Source organism: Halichoerus grypus, chromosome 15, assembly GCF_964656455.1.
Source record: "Halichoerus grypus chromosome 15, mHalGry1.hap1.1, whole genome shotgun sequence".
NCBI lineage: Eukaryota > Metazoa > Chordata > Mammalia > Carnivora > Phocidae > Halichoerus > Halichoerus grypus.
The window spans coordinates 32,034,434-32,058,746 of NC_135726.1; the positions used below are offsets into that span (position 1 = coordinate 32,034,434).

The window sequence follows — 24,313 nt, forward strand, 5'->3', positions numbered from 1 at the left end:
ATGGGGCAAGTCCGTGATGGTGCCTCTGAGCAAGAGAAGGCTGAGCAGCTGTTAGAGAGAAGGGGGCCGAGCTCTATAACCACGGGGGTTAGCTCTCCAAATACATGAGGTCACAGAGGAAAGGCCTGAGTATGAAGACTATGTTACTCCTCGGGTAAAAATAAAAAAGTGGGGGTGGAAAGGGGATTAAGCAGCATGGCAGTGTTTTCTTTCTTAAAAATAGATCTGAAATAAATATTGTAAACTGTCAGCTTTTGTCAAATCTGGGCGGTGTGTTCAGTTACTGTTACCGTTTTCTGTTTCAAACCTTGTTTGAAATATTTAATAAAATAACAAAACGGGGCAGGGGAGAGAGGGATGGGTGGGACACAGAGGATTTTTAGGGCAGTGAAAATACTCTGTATGATATTATAATGACGGATATGTCATTGTATATTTGTCCAAACCCACAGAATGTCCAACACCAAAAGCGAACCCCAAGGCAAACTATGGACTTTGGATCATTACAGTGGGTCCCTGTAGGTTCATCCTTGGTTAAAAAAAAAAAAAGTACCATTCTGGTGAGAGATGTTGATGATGGGGGAGGCTGTGCATGCATGGGGTAAGGAGTATGTGGGAAATCTGTGTATCTTCCCCTCGATTTTGTCGGCAACCTAAAACTGCTCTGAAACAAGTCTTTTCAAAGAATTAACAAAATTTGAGCAGGAAGGTATCTTACAGAAATGCATTTATCTTGTAAATAATAATGGCAGCTAACATCTTCGTGGTGCTCCTCTGGGCCGGGCTTAACTCGGTGAATTCTTGCAACAACCCCATGGGCTAGGTCTCTTATGATCCCCCTCTGCAGAGGGGAAACGGAGGCTTGAGAAGTACCGTGTATCGCTTGAAGCACAGAGCACTGGGGAAGTCAGAATTTGAACCCAGGCAGCCTGGCCCCAAAGTCTGGGCTCACAACGCCCAAGCCTCACTGAATGATTCAGCCCAGGAGGGGCCCGGGAATATTAGAGTCAGGGATTCTTTAGGAAGTGTACATTTTACTGCACACCCGCCCATTCTGTACTATTTGAATCTTTAACATGTGCACAGGTCACGATTTTTCAAAATGGTATTTTAAATACATCCCCAGGTCCTAAGAAATCACCGAATCCTGGCGGGCGTGGCGCTGCGAGAGGTGGCGTGGAACCCCCTCTCTGGGGCTGAGGGAACACTCTACAGCCCCTGCAGGGAGACTCCCCACGTGGACCCAATCCCTGGTTCCTTTCCACCTTGCAGCAATTCTAGTCCTGGGTCCCTGCTCAGCACCCTGCCTTTCCTTTCTTCCCGCAGACTCCGCCCCCTGGCCACAGGGGTTGGACATGTGACCCGAGGTAGGCCATAGTGATTGGCCCAGGAGTGGGTACCGGATCTAGCCCAGCCAATCAGAATCCTGCCCTGGACTATCCCTAGCAGAAGATCCTTTTCCAGCTGGTCGTGGGGCTCAGAGGGCCCGCGGCGCCCCACAGCGTGACCAAGCCTATCGAGGTAGAAGTCTAAACCGAGAGCGGGAGGGGTAGGACCCAGCGCCTCTCGGCTTCATTCCCACCCTGGCTCCTGTCCTCTCAAAGCCAGCTCCCTCCCTGCCTTGGTTACATTCCCATCGGTTTGAGTTGGATGCCGACTGATAGAAGCCCACAGCTCAAAACAAGGGAAGCCCTGACCCAGTGGTTAAACCCCCCAGTGGTTACAGGGGTCTGGGAAGTCTAGAATCCCAGCTCGGCCACCTGCTGTGTGATCTCTAGCGAATTAACCTCTCTGAGCCTGACGCTCTCCCTGAGTTCACTCTCAAAAATAACTCCTTACCAGCCACGTTAAACCAAACCCGGAGGCTCTGGAAGAGGAGAAGCTAGCTGGCAGCCACGCAGCAGAGAGCCAGGCAGCTGGCCACTCCTTCATGTGTCCCTCTCTGTCTAGAAAGAACGTCCCTGTGGCCCTCAACAGCTCCCTGGCCTTGTGGCTCCCTCTGGCTCCCAGGGGCTTCAGCCAATAGTGTCTCAAAAGGATGCAGGGCAGGAAGGAGTGAGGCCAGGAGATGGATTTCCCTGTAGGGTCCCCACAGGCTGGCTGCGTCCCCGAGTGACAGCCCCACGGCTCTGTCTGAAGATGACTCCCACCCTCTCTGCTCCACTGTAGGGGCGGGAGTGGCCCCACATATCGCTCGCCCCGGATTCTGCACTCTTTCCGGAGTCTTGGCCCACACTTTGTAAGTATTCCCTCAGATTACCCAGTCGGAGATTGTGTCATGTTTCCCACGGGACCCCGACTGGTTGACAGTGGTCCTTTTCCTAGTCTCCCCAGGCTCTCATCAGACGAAGTCATGCTCTGTGCAGGACACTGCTCCGGGGCCCCAACTCTGGCCACTGTCCCCATTGCCCTCCCAGCTTGTGGACTCCAGCAGGCCTCTCTAAATCTGTCAGACCCCGAGCCCCGAAAAAGGACCTGCCGAGGAGAGGCAAGCGACCATTCGCATCTGATGGACTGTGGTCCCACCGGGAGGCACACAGGGTGACATCTGGGCTCCGAACATGTCTAGAGAAGCAAGCCACTGATTTCGGCACACCGGAAAAGTTACCTGAGAGTGTATATTTATAGAAAGATACATGGAAACGGACAGATGGCGCCTAGCTATAGATAAGGAAGCTCTGGTAGAGAACCACGTAGGTAGGTCTGTATTTGCCAACGGTAGAGAACATGAGGTTTCCACATCTTGGGTCACAACCGACACACACAAATGCCCGATCTGGGAAAACCACGCTTGTTTTTGTGGTCGGGTTCCCTCTCCAGAGGTTTCCAAAACGAGAAGGCTGGTTTCAGGGGCAGTCTTTAAATATGTGTGTGTGTATCGTTCTAAAGAAGAGAGAACAAGGGAAGGGAGGAGGAGAAGCGTATTTTCATGTGGTGCGCGGCAGAAAAGATGGGACTGGTTTGGGGCGAGGACGTGATCCCGCTGGAGGGGCGGGAAAGGGAACTCCAGAAAGGACAGCTAGGGTTTCTAGGCTGGGACATAAAAACACAAGAGCCAGGAAGGTCACGCGTCCGCGGTCCGCTGAAATCCCTTGTAGCACATTACAATCAGTTAAGGGCAAAAGAAAATCAGAATAATACTAAGAGGTAGCAGCTGTTTATCTTCTCGGAGATTTCGAGGGTCTCTGGAAGCGGGCCAGGTAAGGGTGTTCTCCTGGAAGAGACTGGGGTAGGGCACAGTTCTGGCCGAGGGCTCCCCCAGAGCCGGGAAGGGTGTGGACCAGCCTGCGTGGAAACTGCCCCTCGGGAGCCCGAGCGAGCGTCCACCCTCAACAGGCCACTTCCAAACCCAGAGTCATTGTCTTGGGTAAGTTATGCAGTCCTCACAACATATAAATAAGAGTTTAGTTCTGTGTTTCCATATATCTTCTACATGGAGGCTAGCTGAATATTAGTGGAGTAACAATAATTATTAATAACAATAATCGTCATAATAACAATAATTAATAGAATAATAATGCCTTGGGGGGCCTGGGGAAGGGGGGGTCCTTCATATGGCCGGGGTGGGGGCTTCCGGGGAGGGGTCTATGTCTGGTAAAAGTGGTGGTAATGGTGGTGGTGTTCGTGGTGGTGGTGATGTTCATGTCTCTGGACCGCCTGGCCGGCCGGGCTCTCATACACCACCACGGCCGGCAGGTCCCTCACGCGGTCCCTCCCCACGACACTGCCGCCCACGGCCAGGGGCGCCTGCAGACCCCGGCAGCCCTGCTGGCTCTCCTTGGCTCGGTGCTTGTGCTTCTTGGGCCCGAGGGGTGCCAGCGCGGGGAGGAGGGCGGGGCTGGCGGCCAGCTGGGCGGCTGGGGACACGGCAGGGACGGCGGGGCCCACAGGGGCTTTGCTTCGTGCCCCTCTGGCCACGTGGCCCACACCCACGCTCTTGCCCTGGGCCTTGGGGGACCTCACAAAGTGCTTGCTCCCGTCCTGGGCGCCCCGGAGCCGCTGCTGGACCTCCGAGACCTTGGCGAATGGGGTGTCAAGGAAGTGGAAGGAGCCCGGCTCCGCGCCTTGGGGCTTTCGGTGTGGGACGTGGATGGCTTCTGGCTCATGGGAGCGAGACCGAGTGGGGTTGGAGGTGCGGGGGGGCAGCTCTGACTTCTGGGCCACTGATGGGGAGCCTAGGAACCAATTTAACAGATATTTAATGAGCACCTACTGTGTGCCGGGGCTGCCCTGTGCCCCAGAAACCCCCTCCAGCCCCTGTGCTCCAAGACTGGTAACTGTTCGGAGAGCTCCCCTCCCCGCCCTGACTGCTCCTCGCTGCCTTGGAGGAACCTCTCTGGAATGGAACTTGGCCATCTGTGAAGGGGGAAGATCTGTTGCTTTGTTAGGTCCTTAAAAATAAGTAACTCCCCTTCCAAGAGAGAGAAGAGAAAGAGAGAGACACTGGTAGCTGTCTGAGGTCATGGGAACAGAAGGAAATGGACAGGCATATTCTTTAACTTGCGGAGGTGACCAACAGGGACTACACGTAGGAGGAGGAAGGGGAGAAAGGAGTTGGGGGTGTGAAATTAAGTGGGCTACCTCTTCATTTATCTTAGCAGGGGGTCAACAGATGTCAACAGCTGATGAAGACAGAGCAGCGTTTTGCTCATGGAACAGGGGCGAGGGGGGCAGTGGCCTGGGGTGGGGCACAGAGCCACTGTTTCCATTGCACGACAGGCCCTGAGATACTATTTGATTTTGTTCAACTTGGGGCATGTGTTCGTTTTTAAAACGTTTTTAATGTCGTCTCCTCCAAGAAGATTCTTTAACCCGTCCAGTAAAAGCTGCACCTTCCCCCAGCCCAGGGGGGTGTAATGAGCGCCACCCAGCACGCCTCCCCCCCCCCCCAGCCCTCCCCTCGCCCCGCCTCGCAGGTAGCAAGAGCTCCCTTACCGGGCCCAAACTGGGACGTGTAGTTCTCTATCCCGGCGAGATCTAAGTAGTGGTTTCTCCTCTCAATGTTCTCATCCACACAATGGGGGTAGCAGCCGGACTGTTCCAGACGGCTGTCACCCTGGAACCTAGGGCAAGAAGGCCAGTGAGGGGGTGGGCACCGGCCCTCGGTGGGGGTAGCCCCACGGTCTCCTGGGAAGCCACCAGGACGGATCCTTCTGGACCCTTCTTTCACCTCCTTCTGGGTCTTGGGAAAGGGTGGGGACGGGAGGGAGTGGTCATCTTGGCAATCTGTGTCTCTAGTTCCTTCCCTGGCCGTGGAGACGTAGACCTCTGCTGGCCTCCCTGGGCCTTCTGGGAGGACTGGAGAGGCATTTGCTTTGAACAGGTCCAAAGTAAAGGTGAGAGGTTACTGGTCAAAACTTAAGCCCAAAAGTCAGGCTTCGAACCATATGCGCCCTGGGCAGACAGGAGACCTCACCCGTGGGTTGGTTTCCCAGACAGTGTGGGCAGCGGAAGCCCCCAAGCCACTGGAGTTGAGGGGGGCAGGCTCTGTAAGCCAAGAATGGAGTGTGTGTGTGTGTCAGGAGGGGGTGGGGAGAGAGGTGCCCCCAGAGGCCACCTTTCTCCCACTGCGGGAGTCTGGGCTCCCTGCCTCTCCCCTGCAAGGCTCTCTGAGCTCCAGCCCCACCCCTCTCATCCCCCCCCACTCCCCAACACAGCTAGCCTGCAGCCTGCATGCCCCTCCCCACACCGAGCTGTGGCCCCTGCTGGGACTGCCTTCAGTCTTTCCCCTCTGGGCGGGTGCCTGTCCCAATCGGGTCACTTCCTTTCCGTTCCCCGGGGCAGGTGCTGCCATCCGGCCCCTGACTTCCGGCCACGGACGCCTCCTACATCCTCACACCTCCTACACTGCTGTTACTTTATATTCTTGTTTACTCGATGCTTTTCTTTAAACACGCTCTCTCTTCGCTTCCCTCCCTCCTTTCCTTCCCTCCCTGCAGTTAAAGAAATAACAGGTGGAAGAGAATCGCAGCCTTACAGTCCCTTAGCCACAATTCTGAAACGCAAAAAGCCTGAAGACAAAGATTTTTCATAACTTCTTTGGCAGCCGAGCCTGCCCTAAACGGATGTAAAGGGAACTGTAGCCTTTATATCACTGCGTGTGGATATTCATACGTGTCGGCGCAGAAATTTCAGCGTGTGAAATCCCAGGGTGCTGCCCAGACGCCAAGTAGAATATATGAGAAATGTGCTGGGAACATCTCTTCTAAAACCCAATGAATGCTGAATTTCAAAACATTTCTGGCCCAAAGCATTTTGGACAAAGGAATGTGGAGCTACATTGAGTCATTTTCTAAAAACAGAGTTTGATTTGTGAGCCTGTCCTCTGAAATCACTGCCCCCTGAAGAGAAAACAGACTGGCGCCCCCTGCTCAAAATCCCTCAGATGCAGGTACACAGCTGGTGCTCAATATGTGCTCAGGGGCACTAGGCTGTCGTCCACCCCCCACCCCCCGCCGCACATACACCCACTGTACCTGAGTGGGGCTCGCTGCTTCTTCTCCCAGCTTCGAAGCTCCTCGGCGGGCTTGGTCTCCGCTCTGGGCCTCGTGCTCTGCAGGTCTGAGTCCCACCCGAGAGACAGCCAGGTGAGCCGCTTACGCCTGTGCCCACCAGCTTCCTGGCTCTGGTGAGGTTTTCTAAGCTCCCCGGCATGCAACCCTTGACAACTAGCCCCCAGTGGCTCACCATGGCTCTGTGGGAAGGGTTCGCCAAGCCAGGACCAGACAGAGGGGTCTCACAGCTACCTGGCCCCATACCTTCTCCCCCCAGACTCCCCTCCTCCCCAGACTCCTCCCCACCTCCAAGGCGGTGCCTACACAGGGCCTCCCACCTGTAATTCCTTTCTTATCCAAATCCTGCTCTTTCAAGAACCTGCTCAAATTCCACCTGTCCACAAAGTCACTCCCAGGAAAAGACCCCAGGGCTCCTTTCCACTCTTCCCAGGGCAGGGTGTGATCCTTCCTGAGAGCTGGGAGTGGACTGGCCTCTGTGGCCGGGGCGGCCCCCCAGCCCCTCACCGGGGTGATTGAGAAGGATGCCCTTCTTGCCCTGGCTTCCGTCGGGGGCCACCGTGAGCTTCACCCGCAGCGTCTTGCTTGACGTCGGGGAATGGTTGACGGAGGAGTCAACCACCTCGTAGATGGTGTGCAGCAGGCTGGTGATGTCCTGCAGGGGAGCGAAGCAGAGAGCCACCCGGGGCTTCAGCCACAGGGCATCCACAGCCCCGGGAATCAGAGGCCCCAGTGAAACCTGAGGAAGGGAAAGCCCCCTGGCTCCCCCAGAAGTCAAGCCTAAGGCAGAAACGTGCATATGAGGTTCACTTGGGAGGGGATCCTAGGATGCAGGAGCAAAGGGGCAGGGAGCGGGGGATGACGTGAATGAGCGGGTCCAGCCACGGGCAACTGGCCTCAGTGGCGCTTGGGTCCTCGGAGGGACTGTGTGGACCCCACCTCAGAAAAGTCTCATCCCTCCAGGGTAGAGTTGCCCTGGGGGTGACGCTACATTGCCGGGACTTCCGGGCTGTCCTGCAAAGGCTGAGCCAGCGCCCACTTGGAGAAAGCTCTCACGGTGGGCACTGTCCACCAGCAGCAGGTGAACTGAGAGGCAGGTCAGGGAGACTGCTGGCAGAAGGGCCCCGACAGCACCTACTTCGGGTCTGATGAGCTCCTTCTGAGTGAAAACTGGAAAACTAGATGTGTCGCTAAAGATAAACTACTCTGTGAGAACTTGACCCAATCTCATCTTCTCTCTGGGCCTCAGTTATGCCCTCAAGCAGAACAGGGATGTCCAACCCATGCTCCGTGAAGCGTCTCAGAGACTTCTGACTGGGGAATGGAGGGATAAAATAGGTCTCCCTTTGTTCTGGGCGTCTGTTAAGGGCGTTTGTCTGGCGGGGGGAGCATGCAGGGGAGGCTTCCAGTTTTAAATGATGAAGCCTCTGGAAAAGGTATTTGCTCTCTATAGATTGGGCCCACAGATGGCCAGTTATCAGCCCTGCGGCTCTTCATAAACAGACAGACTCAGCCCTCACCTTATTCCCCACCCCTAAGCCATTCAGACAGAGGCGACAGCAAGCACTACCATGGCCAGGCAGGTATACGGATGAGTGACCCGGAGTGGGGAACCCACAGAGGTGGCTCCCACTCGGCACCGCCGACTGGCTCCGTGGCAGTGCTGGCTAAGGGAGGGTCATTCCAGAAATCCAGAATCTTCGGCTAAATCTTCAGAATCTCTGATACTGGAAACTCATTTACTTTTTGTCAACTCCCCGTTTTCCCATCTCCCCAGCCCCTGCTGACCACCATTCCACTTTCTGACTCCATGAATCTGACTCTTCCAGGTACCTCAAAGAAGTGGAATCACGTGGGATTGGTCTTTTTGTGACTGGCTTGTCGCACTTTGCGAGAGGTCCCGGAGGCCCATCCCTGTTGTGGCACCTGGTAGGATTTCCTTTCTTTTTAAGGCTAAATAATACTGCATTGTATGTATATGTTTATCCACCCCTCTGCTGCGGGAAGCCAGGGACACTTGGGTGGCTTTGCCTTTTGGCTCTTGGGAAAAATGCTGCTGCGGGCCTGGGGGTCCAGGTATCTCCTTGAGACCCTGCTTTGGGCTACAGAGACTCAGAAGTGGAATCACTGGGTCATACGGGAATTCTGTGTTTAGCTTTCTGAGGACCTTCCACGCGGCCTTCCACAGCAGCCGTGCCATCTGAACATTCCCACCCACAGCACACAGGGGTTCTGCTGTCGCCGCTTCCTCGGGGACACTTGTCATTGTCGGTCTATTGGGTTTTTTTATAGTAGCCATCTTAACGCATATAAGGTGAGATCCCACTGCGGTTTTGATTTGCATCTCCCAATGATGAGTGATGTTGAGCACCTTTTCATGGGCTTCTTGGCCATTAATTTGTATCTCTTCTTTGGAGAAATGATCAAGTTCCTTGCCCATTTTTTAATTGGGTTGTTGGCTTTCCTGCTGTGGAGGTGCAGTTCTTTTTATATTCTGTATATTAATCTTTTATCAGATACGTGATTTGCAAATATTTTCTCTCTTTCTGTAGGTTGTCTTCCACTCTGCTGTGTCCTTTGATGCACATTAGTTTTGAATTTTGATGTAGTCAATTCATCTATTTTTACTTCGGTTGCCTGTGATAACTTAATTTTTAACAAAACCTTCTGGGGGGCTGGGCCGAAACATCTCGGGGCTACGTTGGGATTGTGAAGGCTGCCAGTTTGAGACCCAGGCTCGCTGGCTCACTCAGCAATCTCAGCTCCTCTGGCCAGGCCCGCGGAGGACTCCTCTTCTCGCCCCTTCTTCCCTTGAGCTGCTCTGCATACCCACGTTTGCCCCCTCCTTCTTAGGAAGTCCATGCAGGAGGACGCAGTGTCTCCATTTTACAGATGCGGAAGGTGAGGTCCACCAACATCATCCCCCAAGTGTCCTATCCCAAGCCAGGCGTGGGGGGCAGGGACTCAGGGTCTAGGAACAGGCCTGCTCGGCAATCCCAGCTGAAAAATCGACTCTTGCCTGTACGGGGCCCAGCACACAGAAGTAGATGCTCGTGAATATTTATTGCACAAACGAACAGGTACTTTCTTCTGAGTTGGGAAGTGAGCCCAGACGCCAGCTCTGGGCCATAGCTGCAGTGAGGTGGGAGCCTGTCTGCCCCAGCGCACAGAAACATGCCTGCAGACAGCCAGAGAGCATGGAGGGGACCGGTATTTATAGCCAGCTTTGAGGAGTGGCCTTGGGGCTAAAAATAGACCAAGGGGAAACACGAGGCTGGGTTCTCCCTGGACTGGAAGCCAGCCCCCTCGCTCCTCGGCAGGAGGAAGACACGATCCAGGGATGGCCTTCTCTAGGCCAGGCTGGGGCACCCTCCTCGGGAACCCTCACCTCCCTGCTCTTCCTCTCATTACCGAGGGTAAAGAAAGGCAAGATGCAGAACCAGACGGCAGTGTCTGCCCGCGGGTTTCTGCAAGGCCTCCGAGCGGGGGGCCATCCCTCTTAAGGTCAGCATCTCCGAACCAGCAAGGAATGAAGGCGGCGGCTAACAGGGCCAGCGGGGTCTTGGCCGCCACACGAGTGAGAAGACAGGGCAATGCCACCCACCGCACCCCCGAGAAGCCCAGCCCAGCTGCCTGCGTGGCCTTGAGAGACAGCTGGGGCCACCGCCATTCAGCTCAGTTAACCAAGCTTCCAGACTGCAGTGTGCTTCCCCGTGAAGATAATTACACCGCAGCGGCCATTCCCAAACAGGATGGGGAGGAACGGTGGCCGCTCACTCCACACAAAGCATCACAGCTGGAGGGGGACGGGGGTTCACCTAAACCATGCCCCCCTCCCCGGCCTCCCCAACATCTCCAACCAAGAAGGGTTTCCACTGCTTCCCAAGTACCCAGGTCCCTCTTGGGGCTTTGCCTGCCCGGAATCCATTCCCCTGCCCCCTAGTAACTGCAGTAGCTCAGACCAGGTCCTGCCCCTGCTTGATTTTATATTGTGAGCCGATTACACGCCCCCTCTCACTTTCAGTCTTCGTGGCTCACATATCTGATAACTTCCCCTCGGCTCCACGACCCGGAATAGGGCCATCTCAAGCATCGCAAACCCACGGCAAAAATGACTGGGTCGGGGCCACTCGTGTGAGGGGGTCGGAGCCAGTGAGATTTAGTTCTGGAACTTCTGAATTGCGAGAGCTGCTGAGGGTCCCGGATAGAGGGAAAACGTCAGCCAGGGCAGGGCTGCTGGGCAATGGAGGAACACAGAGGAAAGAGAGCCACTAAAGGTAGCTAGTCTTGAAGGCACCGAGCCTCTGGATCCAGCCATGCCTGAAGTCAGTGCCCTGGACCACATTTCGGTTATGTGAACCAATATATTCCTTTTTTTTTTTTTAACCTATAACAGTTTGCTGGGATTCTGTCACTTACCTCCCCAAGAACCCTGCATGATTTTAAGTCACTCACAGTTTCTTCCCCAGCCCTGTTTGAATATTCCTTAAGCCACGGCCTGAGGAAGAGATACCCTTTTTTTCACCCAGGCGTCCCCTCTGACAGCTTCTCCTGCACCAGCCACAGAAAAGAAAATCTGTAGCCCTGAACCAGGCAGGGAGAGAAGACAGCAAAGCTTCTCTGGGGACACCCCGGACGCCCTCGTGAGCTGCACGTGAGGCGGGCGCGGAGCCAGCCATGCTGCTCTCAGACCCCTATGCAGACCGGTAGCAGGTCCCATATCTGAAAACCAGGGCCTCCTGGGGAGGGAGAGGATGTCGCAGAGGGACGGTGGGAAAAGCAACAAGGAGGCAGAAGGGGTGGCACCCAGGCCCAGGGTGGAAGGGAGGCAGAGACCGCAGTAGCTCCGACCAGGTCCTGTCCCTGCTTCCCCCAACCCACCGGTGGCTTCCCTGAGCCCCAGGACCCCAGACCAGGGCCTGACACACGGGTCTCCTCCAGCACCTTCAACACCCCGAGCACTCCTGCTCTGCACCTGCCGGGCGCCTCTCCCCCAGCTGCGCACGGCCACGCTCCCCTAGGAGGTTCCCTAGACACACGGGCCCCTCTCTGTCACACTGTTGATCTCCTTCACCTCACAACCGTCCTGTTAACTGTTTGGGACCGGCCTCCCTCAGCAGCTGTTGGAGCCACGGGCTGGGAGCTGTGTCTGAACTGTTCGTCCCCTCGTCCCCACAGCTGGGGCATGGCGGATGCGCACAGTGGGTGCTCAGTATTCAGACAGAGGCGTGGAAGAAGGGTGAGAGGCACACAGGGGGGACAGAGGTGTGGCAGGAGGGCTGAGGGCAGAGACGCCGGCGTTCAGAGGGAGAGGGTGGTGAAGCACAGGCCCGTGGCCAGGCCAGGCATAGAGTTCTCGGTGCTGGGGGTGCTCATTCCTGCCCGGCAGAGGGAGGCACTGCCTGGCCTCCGTGTGCCCACCCGGCCCCAGCTCCTGGGCGCACTGGCTGAGGTGGGAAGTGGCCTGGGATGGTCGCAGCCCCTGCCCCAGCCAGAGCTCTGGGACTCGAGAGAGGAGGCAGGATGGGACGTTGTTGGGACTCAGGGTCCTCCTCTGGGGAGCCCTCAGGGCTCTGCGCCTGCCTCCCGCCCTTCCCCTCCCCTGGGGGGGGGGCAGTGCCTAGGCTGAGTGCAGGGGAGCCCGGCCACCCCGTCCTCTGTCCCTGCTGCCCACTCACCAGGTCTCCCTGAAGCCCCAGTGGCCCGGCAGGTGCACTCACCTCACGGGTGACCTTGCCATTGTTGTCAAAGTCGTACAGGGTGAAGGTCCACTCCTGCCGGCTGTCCTCTTCTACGGACACGTCACACTGTAACTCCTGGACACAGACAGACAACCACGGATGTGGCTGGGGTACCCAGAGGCCAGGTCACGGGGCGGCCGCCTCCCCACTGCCCTCCCCAGACCTCGTGTGAAGGAAGAGCACAACAACCACGACACGAGGGACCAGGTGGGGAGGCCAGGCCGGGCAGGGGAGGTCTGGCCCCGGGAGAGACGCCTGCAGGGGTGCCGGACAGCCTCTGGGTCTTTGAAGGCAAAAGAAACACGGGCCGGGGCGGGGGTGTGAGCTGGGGGTCTGCGAGGAGGCTTCGTGGCCTCAGGGCGACGGAACCTGGACCAAGGGACAGAAGTTACTGGAAGACACAGGGACTAGTAACGGGAAGCTATTACAGGATGCCCAGGGTGGCCACCTGACCTGGAAGGCAGGGGAGGGTGAGCGAGCACTAAAAGGTAAAGCCCCAGCTCAGCCCCGGGTGCCAGCAGGTACATGGCCCTCCATGGCTGTGTGACCCTGGGCGTAGCTTCTCTGTACCTCAGTTTCCCCTTGTGTAAATTATGGGAAAGGCCAGTACTGATCTCACGAGGCAGATGGGAGCATGAAGCGCCCCACCCCGCATCCCCTCGGCATTCCCGGGCAGCTGTGGTGGACGGTTCTTGACCTCCCACCTTAAGCAGCCAGCTTCTGTGTCCAAGGAAGACCCGAAGAGCCGGGGATTGAGTGCCCGGGGCAGTGTGAGGCATTCTGCACGGCCCCAGCTGCTCTGGCACCAATCCACCCATTCACCCACTGGTATTGGCTTCCCTCCTTTGCTGCTCCCTGGGATCACCTGCCAAGTCCTTGCCTCGGGCTCTGCAACGGGGGAACTGGAAAAAGCGTGGAACTGTTTGGCACCTAGAGAAGTCCAATTAATGATAGTAGCTGCCATTGTCTTTGCTGTCATGTTAACATATGATGCACGTAACGTTAACAATGACTTCATTATCATCGCTCACAGGACCCGACGTGTCTAACCACAGGCACCCGAGCTGGGCAGTGATGAGCTCTGTCCCTGGCAGTGCGTATGCAGGAGCCAGCTGAACACCAGATAGAAAGTTCGAGAACGGCTGGCTGGTTTGCCAAAGAGGGTCACAAGATCCTATGAAAACAAGCAAAGACGCTCCCAGGCCATTCCGTTCCACGTCTTGCCTCAGCTGCCCTCTCCTTTTGCAGGAAGACGGGCTCGGGCCCCCAGAGAGGAGTGGTACCTGGCCCCTGAACGCCGGCAGGGATGTGCCCGAGCGCGGCGTCCCTGCCCCCAGCCTCTGCAGCTCGAAGCCAGTTCCCTCCAGCAGTCCTCGGGCGGCCCACGCGGAGTTCAAAGTCAGCCTTCCCTCAGTTGTGACATGCCCGTCTGATACCTGCCAAGTGCCCGCTCTGCTCTGTGAGGCGCCGTTTCATGTAGCACAGTGCTCGCCCTGCACACGTGCCCCCCCCCCCCACTCACACACTCACACTCACACAGCGTTCATCTGATTCCTTCTCGCTGGCCCTCCTGCACGGCTCCAAAGACAGCTCGGGGTTCAGTAACTATCCCCCTCTCAACTTCTGTCATATATGTCTTTGTCCCCCCAGCCCCCCACCACCTGGGCTTCTCAGGTGAGTCCTCCTCATGGGCCGTGAATGAGTCCCGGACAGTCAGCCGGGCCCTCCCCAGAAATCGGCCCACTCGGGCCTCCAGGGAAGTGAGACGTCTCGGTCTGAGCCTTCCCTCTGCCGCTGCACTCGGCCCTCGGCTCTGCCAACCACCCCAGAAGACACGCAGGGACGCTGGTGGGCTCCGGGAAGCAGCTAGCAACCCCAGCTCCCCAACGGGATGCTGCCCGCCCCCCTCAGCTCCTGCATTCAGGGCCCACTGTGACCTGTCTCACACCCTGTCCTGAGTCATCTCCCCAGACCACCCACCATCACTACGCAACACGATGCAGCTTTGTGTCCACACAGCTTGCGGCCCCGACAGGCCTCTGGGCCTTTGCTCCTGCTGTTCCCTCAGCCGGAAGTGCTCTCCTTATCCCAGGGGCTCCGTGTCCTCACCTCTGCCAACTCCTACTCCTGCACTCAGAGGCTCAACTCAGACCCGCATCCGCCCCACCGTCTGCTTACAGCCACCGCCCTGCACACACCCAGGAACTGCCTCCAAACCCTGCACGCCCCAGCCTGACCGAGGCGGCCACCCCTCCGCGTGCTCCCGGACCCCCATCACATCCCCAGCTGTGCAGTTACTGGGTCTAGGTCACTCTCCCGTCCCCCTCACCACACCGTGCTCCGGGAGGGCAGGGCCATGCCCCGTTCACTGTGGCGTCCCCTGGTAACCGGCAGGTGTCAATCAAGCTTGGTTGGAAGGAAGAAGGAAAGTGCTGACGTGATAGTGGACACCCTTTTAAGCATGTTAGGCGCATTAACTCACCAGGCCTACAATAAATACCCCGATAAGAAAGACTGAAACTACCCGCATATCCCAGGGGAGGCCAGTGGGGATGGGAACCCTAGGCTGCTGGCTCCAGAGCTATGCCCCAGTGGCCTCATGGAGGGAAGCAGAGAAGAAGGGAGGAGAAGGGAGGGCAGAGAGAAGCTGGTAAGCTCCGTGCCAACAGGCCCGGGTTCCGCTCTCCGGCACCCGGCCCTGCTTGGTACACAGAAGGAGCTTAACGTACTGTTTGGGATGGGGCAGGACAGACAGACTGCAAGCTCTAGGATGACGTGTTCCTTTAGCTGTTGACCGCATGGGGAAACTGAGTCCCAGATAGGGCCTCCTGCCACTCTGCATCCAGCCCACCCGAGAGCCCCGACATGTTCCCCAGAACAGCCCCAGGAGTCGAATCAAAGGCTTCTTCCAGTAACGAGGAAACCGAGGCCCAGAGGGGAAGGCAGGCCCCTAGTACAGTAATGGCAGCGCCAGGGCCAGCCGTCCCCCCAGCCCTCGCTCACGTCCTCCCCCAGACCGCCGGGTCACAGCCCCGTGGGATGGCGGTGCTGAGTCCTCAGGGCCCACGCGGAGCTGGGGCAGCCCCAGACGTGGCGGGACAAACCTCCCACAAAGGGCAGCTGTTCACACAGGAGGTGAAAGCCCTCTGCATCTGGACGGGCCTCAGCGCCCCTCCTCGAAAAGCACCGCCGAGAGGATAGAAGCCCTACTCTCCAGAGCCCAGCGCCAGGAAAGGGAACTTACTTCAAATTTCAGCTGCTTCTTGGAGCCCAGGCAAGATTCACTCGCCTTCTCCCTCCTCTTCTCATCTCCGCTGGCCAACCCGTCTGTCTTCTCGGGAGGCAGGGCCACTGCGGGGAGGACAAGTGAGACAGCGTGAGGACCGTCCCCAGCTGGGCCTCGGGGCCACCACACCCACTGGGGCTTTGGTCTGGGGACCAGGCCCCTTCCTGCCCTGCCCGTGCGCTAAAGTCAAAATCACTTGGCTCTCTGGCCTCGGGTAATGTCCAGGGCTGCCCGAGGGGAGCCCCCCTCCCAGGTCACCTGTGCCGGCCACTCAGATGACCCCAGGGCGCCTCAAGGCCGCCATTCTCTGCCCCAACTATACAGCCCAGATAAGCAGCCTGCAGCCAGCCAGACCAGAGGCAGGTGGACAGGAAGCTCACAGACCGTGGCCACTTTCCACACAGTCTCACTGCCTTCCCTGCTGACATTTTGGCCTCGAAGATGCTGCCGGCCTGGGCCCAGGCAAAGGCACGCCGCACGGGCAGTCAGGAGGACTGAGGGAAACAGGAGGCGCGGGGCCTCCCTCAGGCGGCCTGAGGAGCAGCCTCAGTCTCTGCTTGGGTCCTCCTGACACTATGTGTGACCCAGGGTGGGTCGTGTACCTTCTCCAGACATCTCGATGGTTTCCCTGTCAACAGGGATCAGAGCAGTCCCCTCCCAGAGGATCCTTGGGTGGATTCAGTGAGCTAGGACTGAAAGGGCCAAGAGCCCAGGGCCAGTACACAGGGTCCTAGCAGCTGCGAATAGTTACAGTCAAGGGGAATGATGTCCTCTTCTCCCTCCCACCCCAACTCGATCTCTCCAGAATCAGCACAGTTGGTAGCTAAGTTTTCTCAAAATGGAGGCCTTGGGAATGCAAAAGGACACAATTCGTATCAAACACAGGCAGCCTGGGATGGGGAACAGCAGGGAGGGAGGAGCTGAAGATAAGGATGCTCCGGTCACCAGTCCAGACGGGTGGGGACAGGAAGGCCACGGCAGCAACAGACTGACCTGGCTCCATCCACAGCTCCCCTCCCAGAGGGGCCTGAGTATTCCCTTTCTCTTCACTCCGGGTACACCCAGACGGATTCAGGGGGACCCCCCCCCGCTGGCCCGCAATGCCCCCACAGCAAGGCAACAACTCCTTAGAGCTGTCAGGGATCCAGCGGGAGACCCTGTCTCAGCCCCAGACCCCAGCTCCCTCCTGGTGCTTTCACAGAATGAGGCTGATAAGGACAAACCTAAAAGGAGATCCAGCTCCTTGGAGGCCTCCAGGGCAGGGGGGGGGGGGTGGGGGGTGGGGCCTTGACGGCACTGACGGCTTCTGATCTAGTGAATAAAACCAGGTCCTGCCCTCCCTGCTCCTCCAAAGCAAACACCACCATGGCCAGGCGGCACGCCAGCCCAGTGCAACGCTGAGTCCTGGGGCAGTCGAGCCGGCGGGTAGCCAGTGACCCAAGGACAGCCAAGCACGCAGCCTGGGCCACCCTGATTCCCCCACCCCAAATCTGCGGGTCCTGCTGGGCCCGAGCATCCGCCATCGTGGGACCGGCCGGGGTGCAAGGCAAAGCGCTCGACCAGGCCACAAAGCAGTGGGCACTACGGCCGCCCCCACTTAGAAAAAGGCAAAAAGGTCTAGAGAGGCTTGTCAGAGCGAGTCAGGGAGCGGAGTCTCTCTCCATTCCTAGCCCTCAGCTCTAGGAGGCCCCAGCATCTCCGGTGGGCGCAGCTGAGCTCGGCGGGAGCATCCTGATGAAAGGACTGATACTCTGGGTCCATATCCCAACCCTGCTACTGACTGGCCTGGGCAACGTTGGGTAAGGCCCTGGACTGCTCAGGATCTCAGTCCCCTCGTGTGGAAAATGGGGATGAAATGGTTTCTTCCTCACAGGGTTACTGGGGTGGGTGGGGGGAGGCAATGAGGAAAGTCCCTCCTTAGCACAGTGGCCTGCGTGCAACAGGTGCTCAGTAAAAGCTTGGCTTTGCACAAGATGGAGAGGAGCCGTGGTCCCAGCCGATAGCCCAGATCCAGAGGATCCCCCTCACCCCAAAACCGCCCCACTGGAGAAACCATGGTGCTCTTCTGGCCGGCAACATCCTCTTTTCGGCCCCCCTGTGGGGGGCGGGGGGAAGAAGAAAGGAAAACAAAGCCCAGCTCCATCTTCAAAGCTGCAGCCTCCCTCCACAGAGGTCCTGGCTGGAGATGTAAGCCAGCCAGGCTTATCGAAACCAAACTTCAAGTTCAAAGAGAAGTTATCAGAAAACCACCTTCAGGTTCAACATTGCCTTTCAAGTTCCACTTGATAAAACCCAAAGAAAAGAAAGCTCTGTCCCTGCTCCCTCCTTCTCTGGAGCACCCCTCCCCACATGCAGGCCCTCCCTGCCTCCCCTCCTTCCTCCTCACCCAATGGGGTAGAAAACGCCCCCCTCGACCACTCACCCTCTTCCTGTGTCTTCTCTAAAGACCAGTGTGGTCTGGATTGCCTTCTCTTCACCAAGGGGTCCCTCATCCCATCCCAGCTCAGAAAACCCCTCAGACACCTATGGGGCTGGCCACCGATGGGTAATAGGACTGGGAGCCATCCTGCCCCCGAGCCCTGGGGGCTAGGAACAGGGACAGTCAGCTCCCTCCGCCCCCACCGAAGAAGGCCCTTCACCCTGTCACTGTCCCCCGCCCAATGGCCAGAGGAGGTGTCAGAGATGATCGGAAAGCCTAGCAGACCCCAGTGCCAGAGGCAGGGGCTGGGACTTGGGGCCCTGCTTCTACACCCACATGTGAACCCTCTCAAACCAAACATCGACCAGCAGCCAGCCCCGCCACCCCTGCACAGAACAAACTGCCCTCCATACATCCATCGTTGGGCTCATGGGCAGGCACAAGAAGGGTAAAGGGTACCCACTTCGGGCTGCCAAGGTCCCACCAACCAGCAAAGAGAATGGCATTTTTGTCGAGATGGGCTTTGGCGCCAAATTCTGAGCCCATTCTCTCTCTCCTACTCCTGCTCAGCCCAGAGATTTTTTTTCCCCCCGAGATGATCTTCTTGGGGGGCATAATTTCAGAGGGACTCTGATCATTCTTTAATCACTCACAGCAACAACAGGAGATACTGCTAACTTGAAAGAAGAAAGGAAAGCTGGAGGAAGAGTAGAGAAAGGAAGGGAAGGGTTGGAGCAAGGAAGAAAGAAAAGTCTTCACGTTCAAAGACTTGTATTCTGGGTTTATAGCCTACGTTCCTATCATACCTTTAGATGTGACGTACCTGTAGATGACTTAGAACAGCCAGCCCACCCACCACCTGTTTTTGTAAATAAAGTTTTATTGGGACACAGTCACGTTCATATGCACTGTGTATGGCTGCTTCGCTCTATGATGGCAAAGTTCAGTAATCACAACAGAGACTATATGGCCCGCAAAGCCTTAAAGTTGTACTCTCCTGGCCCTTTATAGAAAAGTTTATGAACTGCACTTAGGTACCCTTCCCACCAGGGTACCCTGATAAGCAGGGTGCAGGCTGGATTTCACCTGCTGCTCACCTGCTTACCTGGAAACTCTTGTGCAGTACACAACCTGCCCAACCATACACAGTAGGCATGGAAGAAAGAAAATGTCAACTCTGATTTCTTCAAACCAATTCTCAGCTCAGATGAGTCTGGGGGTGGTGTGTGGAGCTCCTTCTCTTTGGAAACCGCTCCCTGTCCCTTCTCACACCACGGCTGCGAGGAGCCTGCTGGCTGTGTTTACCAGATGATGGCTCTCTCCCACATTAGCTCCCAACCTGGCATCTCTCCACCCCCAGCAACTGCCAGATTAAATGCATTACTTGACCATCTTCACCCGGCTCCCTTTGATGTTCCCTTCTCAAGCTTCAAAATACCTTTTGGAGGGAGATCAGACAGCATTAAACAGAATTACTAATTAATTAAGCAAAGTTAAATTTTAAACACTGTTTGTTGTGTTAGCCAAAAGCCTGAACAGAACAGACTTTTTTCCTCCACTGAGATCAAAGACAGTCTCTTCCCTGTCCCTCCCCCAGTTTAAAAAGAAGAGGGGGCTGGGAGGGAAGAGAGGGAAAGAAGAGAGTACAGAGGAGCACCAGGGAGCGAGGAAAGACCCGAGTGGGGATGAGTGGGGATGGTTGGGATGGTCATTGGGGGTGATCGTGAGGTCGAGACTCCCAGCCCTCACCCCGCAACCACAATCCCAATAGGAGGCATCAACAGCTCATTTGGGACCGCATGCTGGGAGAGACCCGGTCACTTCCTGTAGCCTGTTTAGCCTGGCAAATAGCAGTGACCCAGGGAGCAGGATGGCACAGCCGACCCAGCACGAGCTGCTGATAGCTGGCACCACCCAAACGGCATGAGAATCAGCTACAAAACAAAACAGATCTGCCCTCCTGCAGCCGCACCCTCCCTGGCACCCAGGCAGGACAGGCACCTCAGGGTTCTTCAGGGAGCTTAGGGTCATCTGAGAGATGGGTTGTGCAGTGTACAACTCTAGGGGGCGCCGTTCACAGGCTGGACCTCATACGCTTGTATATCGCCAGTGACATTTTTTGGACAGATGGCAGAAAGGTGTCTTGAGGCCGGGGGGAGGGGGTGGGGGGGAAGCTCCTTTCTCTACATTGCACGAATGCATTTGTTGCGAGCAGAGTGCGGTCTCTCCCCATCCGGCCCAACACTTCATTCTGTGCAATCTGATCTGGGATCTTCCGATTCCTTCACAGGAGCCTGCCACATCCTGGCGGCCAGACTGCAAGTCTCCTGGGAGCCGGGGTCCTGCCGGCTAGTGCCCCTGGGATGCCCACAGCACATGCACAGGGCAGCCAATCCACCCCAGCGTGCAAAACTGCACCAAACCCCACAGGCAGACACAAGTAAGGCTGCATAACAAACACACCATAAATTCTGGCTTGACTGAGATTGGGAACCGGCGGGGAGAAAGGTAGGTCTGTTCCTGAATCCCATACTTCGGCTAAAATCCAAACCCTGGATGATAGGAGCAAACGCCAGCTTATTTTAACATAATCCAGAAAGGCCTGGTTGATAATAAACTTAGGACGTACGGACAAATTTGAAATCCCGTTATGACTATTATCAGCCCTCCCCCCCTCCCCAGAGACCAGAAATGACTGACACTCAGACAAGCGGTTCTCTCCTCCCGGTTACCTGCCACGTTCTTCTCCGTTGATACGACGTAAGATCTAACACAAGCCAGAGCTTCCTTGCTGGAGTTTGGACACCCGCCCTAACGTCTCCACTGGCCTTTCTCAATTGTCCGCGTGCAGATTATCTGCTGCAAATATTTTAGTCTCGGGGTGGCTCGCCAGGATGTTTCTGACTCCCCAGCCCGCCACCAGCAGCTGTTAGAGGGAATGCAGATGAATTTTAATATTAGCCTATGCCAAATATAATTAGGTGGGTAAATCTGCTGCCAGTAAAAAGAGAAAGATATCATATGTGCATTCCAGGCCAAATGGTTTCTCGCATCATTTGTGCGAGGTTCTCCTGAGGGAGCAAGGGTCCGGGAGGCACGCAAATCTGTTCGTTCAACGAGCACGGCAGCGGGCTGGTGAGGTTAGTGGGTACGTGCAGTATTCCATTAGGGCCTGTTAAGAACACCAGGCAGGGTAGGTTCCTGTTTGCATCGAACCAAAGAGGAAACTAATCTTAAGAATCTTAGCAAAATGGATTTAGCCATGTAGTTCCCTGCTGAAAGTGATCTTCCCGCTGCTGTCTCTTGGCCCTGTCTCTCCCATGAACTGCTTTTTAATTTGTAACCCAGCCGTGCTCTCACACTGTTATCCCTGCCAAGAACACTCGTCCTGGCTCGCCAGTTCCTGCTCATCCTTCAGGTCCTCAGCCCTCCAACCTCTGAGAACGTGCCTGCACGCTCCCAGGACCTAGGTTAGGGCTCCCTGCTCGGTGAGTCCGTCTTACTCCACTATTAGCATTATTCTGTTAATTCGATCTTCCTAAAATAGCCCCAACATACAGCACAGTGTCTGTCACCCCACATCTAGGCGTATCAGCACTGTCATCATCATCATCATCATCATCAAAACGAGACAACAGTAAGTAGCACAAGCGGGATTTGAACCCAGAAGTGTAGAAACAAAAGAACGAAAATCCCTGTTTCCTGATTCCCCAGCCTCTGGTCTGTCCACTCCATCACCCAATAGTAGACACCTGCTCTTGCGTGTCCTGCAACCATCGTCCTCCTTCTGAGAATAGCATCTGGGTTTCCTCTGGTGGGCCACCCCTCTCCCATCTCAATCCACATGGATTTATGGAGGGCTGATCTGACTCCGGCTTTGGGGATGCACCCAGCACCCAGTCGACACAATGAATTTCATCCTGACGGCCACTGGGGCTGCTCCTAGGTCAGTACCGAGGGAGGGTGCATCCTGAAAGCCAGTGAAGCTGAGCCTGTGGGCCCCTCCCTTACATGGGCCCTGGCAATGTGTTCACATGGTCGTTTGGTTTTCTGATACTTTCAAAATTAGGTATTTTAACCTCAGTTGGTTACGACCACTGTCTCTTTCCATTCTGACTCCCAAACGTCCTAATGTGTCACGCAGTGTTGGAGGGAACACAGGCATTTCTGGAATTGAGCTAAGGGAAGGTTGAGTTGGAGATATATTTCTTCAGGTTTAGGGGGATAGATCTATCATCTGGTTCAAAGTTATAAAAGAATCGTGCAAAAATAAATAAAAGAATCATGTATTCTTTTTTTTGAAGATGGCTCCCAAACTGGGATAAACTTCAGGTGCCACACAACCTAGATCCACCTGGTGAGAACCAAACTTTTGCAAGAAGAATTGAGACTTGGGGGCTCTCTTTCACCTGAGGGGGCTGAGCTCATAGGATGGGAGTGCCCAGAGCTGGGTAGCTACCCTTTGCCACCTTAGCGGGAGAGACCAACACAGGGGCAGAGGGAGAGGTGACTGAGGGAAGGAGAGAGAGAGAGAGAGAGAGAGGGAGGGAGGGAGTGGATGTGTGTGTGGATGACATGTTTTGAGCTCCAGGATCCAGCTGGCCCTTTTTAGGCAGGATCCACCCTAGGATTTTTCAAGATCATCAGCCAAAGCTTCGTCGCATTTGGGTTGAGTGTCAAAAGAACCCAAAGAATCCTGACTTAACTCTAAGCCCCTGCTTATCAGGACAAAAACCACCACCACCCAAAGAGGAATTGACCTAATGCGGCGGGATTCTCCAAGGTAGTTTCTGGCCTTTCCGCCAGTGGGTGTCTACCCCTTCCTGAGACCAGACATGCCAGCCTGGGGTTTTTTTCCTCCACAATCTTGCCTCTCCAGGCTGCATTTTACTGTAGGGAGATTTTATTTAAGGACCAGTGGTGACTGAGGAGAAAAAGGAAAGGAGAAAAGAGAAAGGAAAGAAAAGAAAAGAAAAGAAAAAAGAAAAGAAAAGAAAGAAGGAAAGAAGGAAAGAAAGAAAGAAAGAAAGAAAGAAAGAAAGAAACCTTCCCAACAAATAGCATTCCAGCCTTTTACCTCATCAGAGCACAAGGTTGATGGCCACTCTGCTTTGAGGTTTGAATCGGTTGAAACGAAACATCTGTTCAGGGGGCGACAGGGGGAGGGGGGGATGCCGGCAGAGAGGGAGCAGGAAAGAGAAAAAAGCTTTTTTTGGGCTAAAAATACCATGTCCCTTCCACTCTCCCTCCATCCCTGCTCAAGTTAAAACATGTGATGCAATTCAACTTTTAAAATCTAACCCCGAGCTACTTGAAACTACTGAAGCCTGCTCGGTATGTGACACAAGTCAGAATTTCCACCGTTCCAGCTGAGCTTTTATGAAGAACAGACTCCAGAGTGGTTGCCGTCACCCGGGCTGCTGAGGGGACTGCCGCCGAGCGGAGTCGGGCCCCACTGACACTCACAGGAGGACGGGCTCTGAACTGAGAGCGCGCAGCCGGCGGGGTGTGGCCCGCCTGCCCTCCGTCGGGGGGTCCCCGCTGCTCCCCAGTCATCTCCTCCTCCTCTCAGACTTCCAGGGAACCACCGGCCAGCCCCAGTGATTGACCAGCCTTTGCTGGGGAGACGTGCAGGGCCGTCTGTGGAGACGTCCTTAGAAGTCCTTCCCCCCCTTTCCCTCTCACTGTCTCCCCGCCCCCCAGCTGCTCCCTGACCTCCAGACTCAGTGTCCAACTGTCTGTCTACTTGGCATCTCTACTTGGATGTCCAACAGCCATCTGCCACCTGACATGCCCCCAACAGACAGTCTTCACTGTCACCTGCCCAAACCTCCACCTCAGAAGTGGCCCCAGCCTTGCCTTTGGTCCTTAAGCCGGTGGTGGTGGTGGGGGGTGCCCAGGATCCCTTTCTTTCCCTCATCCACCCCCTCACCCCACCTCCCGTCTCCCACGCCTACCCCCAGGCCCACCCACTGCTCTCCAGCCCCATGGCCTCCACGCTAGGCCGACGCCCCCACCCTCGCCGGCACTACTGGAATCATGTCCCACTGTCATGGCCTCCGTCCTCCTTCCCCCGCAGGGCCCATCCTTCCAAGAAGCCACAAGTACTTTGTTAAAATGGAAGTCAGAAGCTGGCACTCACGTGCCTACAATTTTCCAACACTTTCTCTTCAAAAGCAGCGTAAAAGCAAGCGCGTGGTCCCACCCTTGCTGACGGGCCCACAGGTCCCCCTTTTGTGCTTCCCTAAACCCCAAGTTCCTTCCCGCTTGGGGTTCTGCTTGCTTGCTCCTCCTGGCTGCTCTCCCTTCACATCCTCCACGGCTGGCTCCTTCCCGGCACCTGCATCTCTGCTGA

The 24,313-nt window shown here is 56.1% G+C and overlaps 1 protein-coding gene across 2 annotated transcripts in view; it reads right to left on the reverse strand.

Moving 5' to 3' along the window:
* Positions 1-2,604: 2,604 nt before the first annotated feature.
* Positions 2,605-24,313, reverse strand: part of NKD1 (NKD inhibitor of Wnt signaling pathway 1) — an 82,814-nt gene continuing 61,105 nt past the window's right edge. Inside the window, exons 5-10 of one of the 2 annotated variants that reach the window (XM_036119990.2) lie at positions 15,498-15,604; positions 12,233-12,328; positions 7,020-7,167; positions 6,477-6,561; positions 4,936-5,063; positions 2,605-4,175 (exon numbers count right to left, since the gene is read on the reverse strand). In XM_036119990.2, coding sequence (XP_035975883.1) covers positions 3,586-4,175; positions 4,936-5,063; positions 6,477-6,561; positions 7,020-7,167; positions 12,233-12,328; positions 15,498-15,604 — 1,154 coding nt within the window. In that variant the 3' untranslated portion in view covers positions 2,605-3,585. The remainder of the gene's footprint in view (positions 4,176-4,935; positions 5,064-6,476; positions 6,562-7,019; positions 7,168-12,232; positions 12,329-15,497; positions 15,605-24,313) is intronic. The other variant, XM_036119998.2, reaches the window with a different exon arrangement.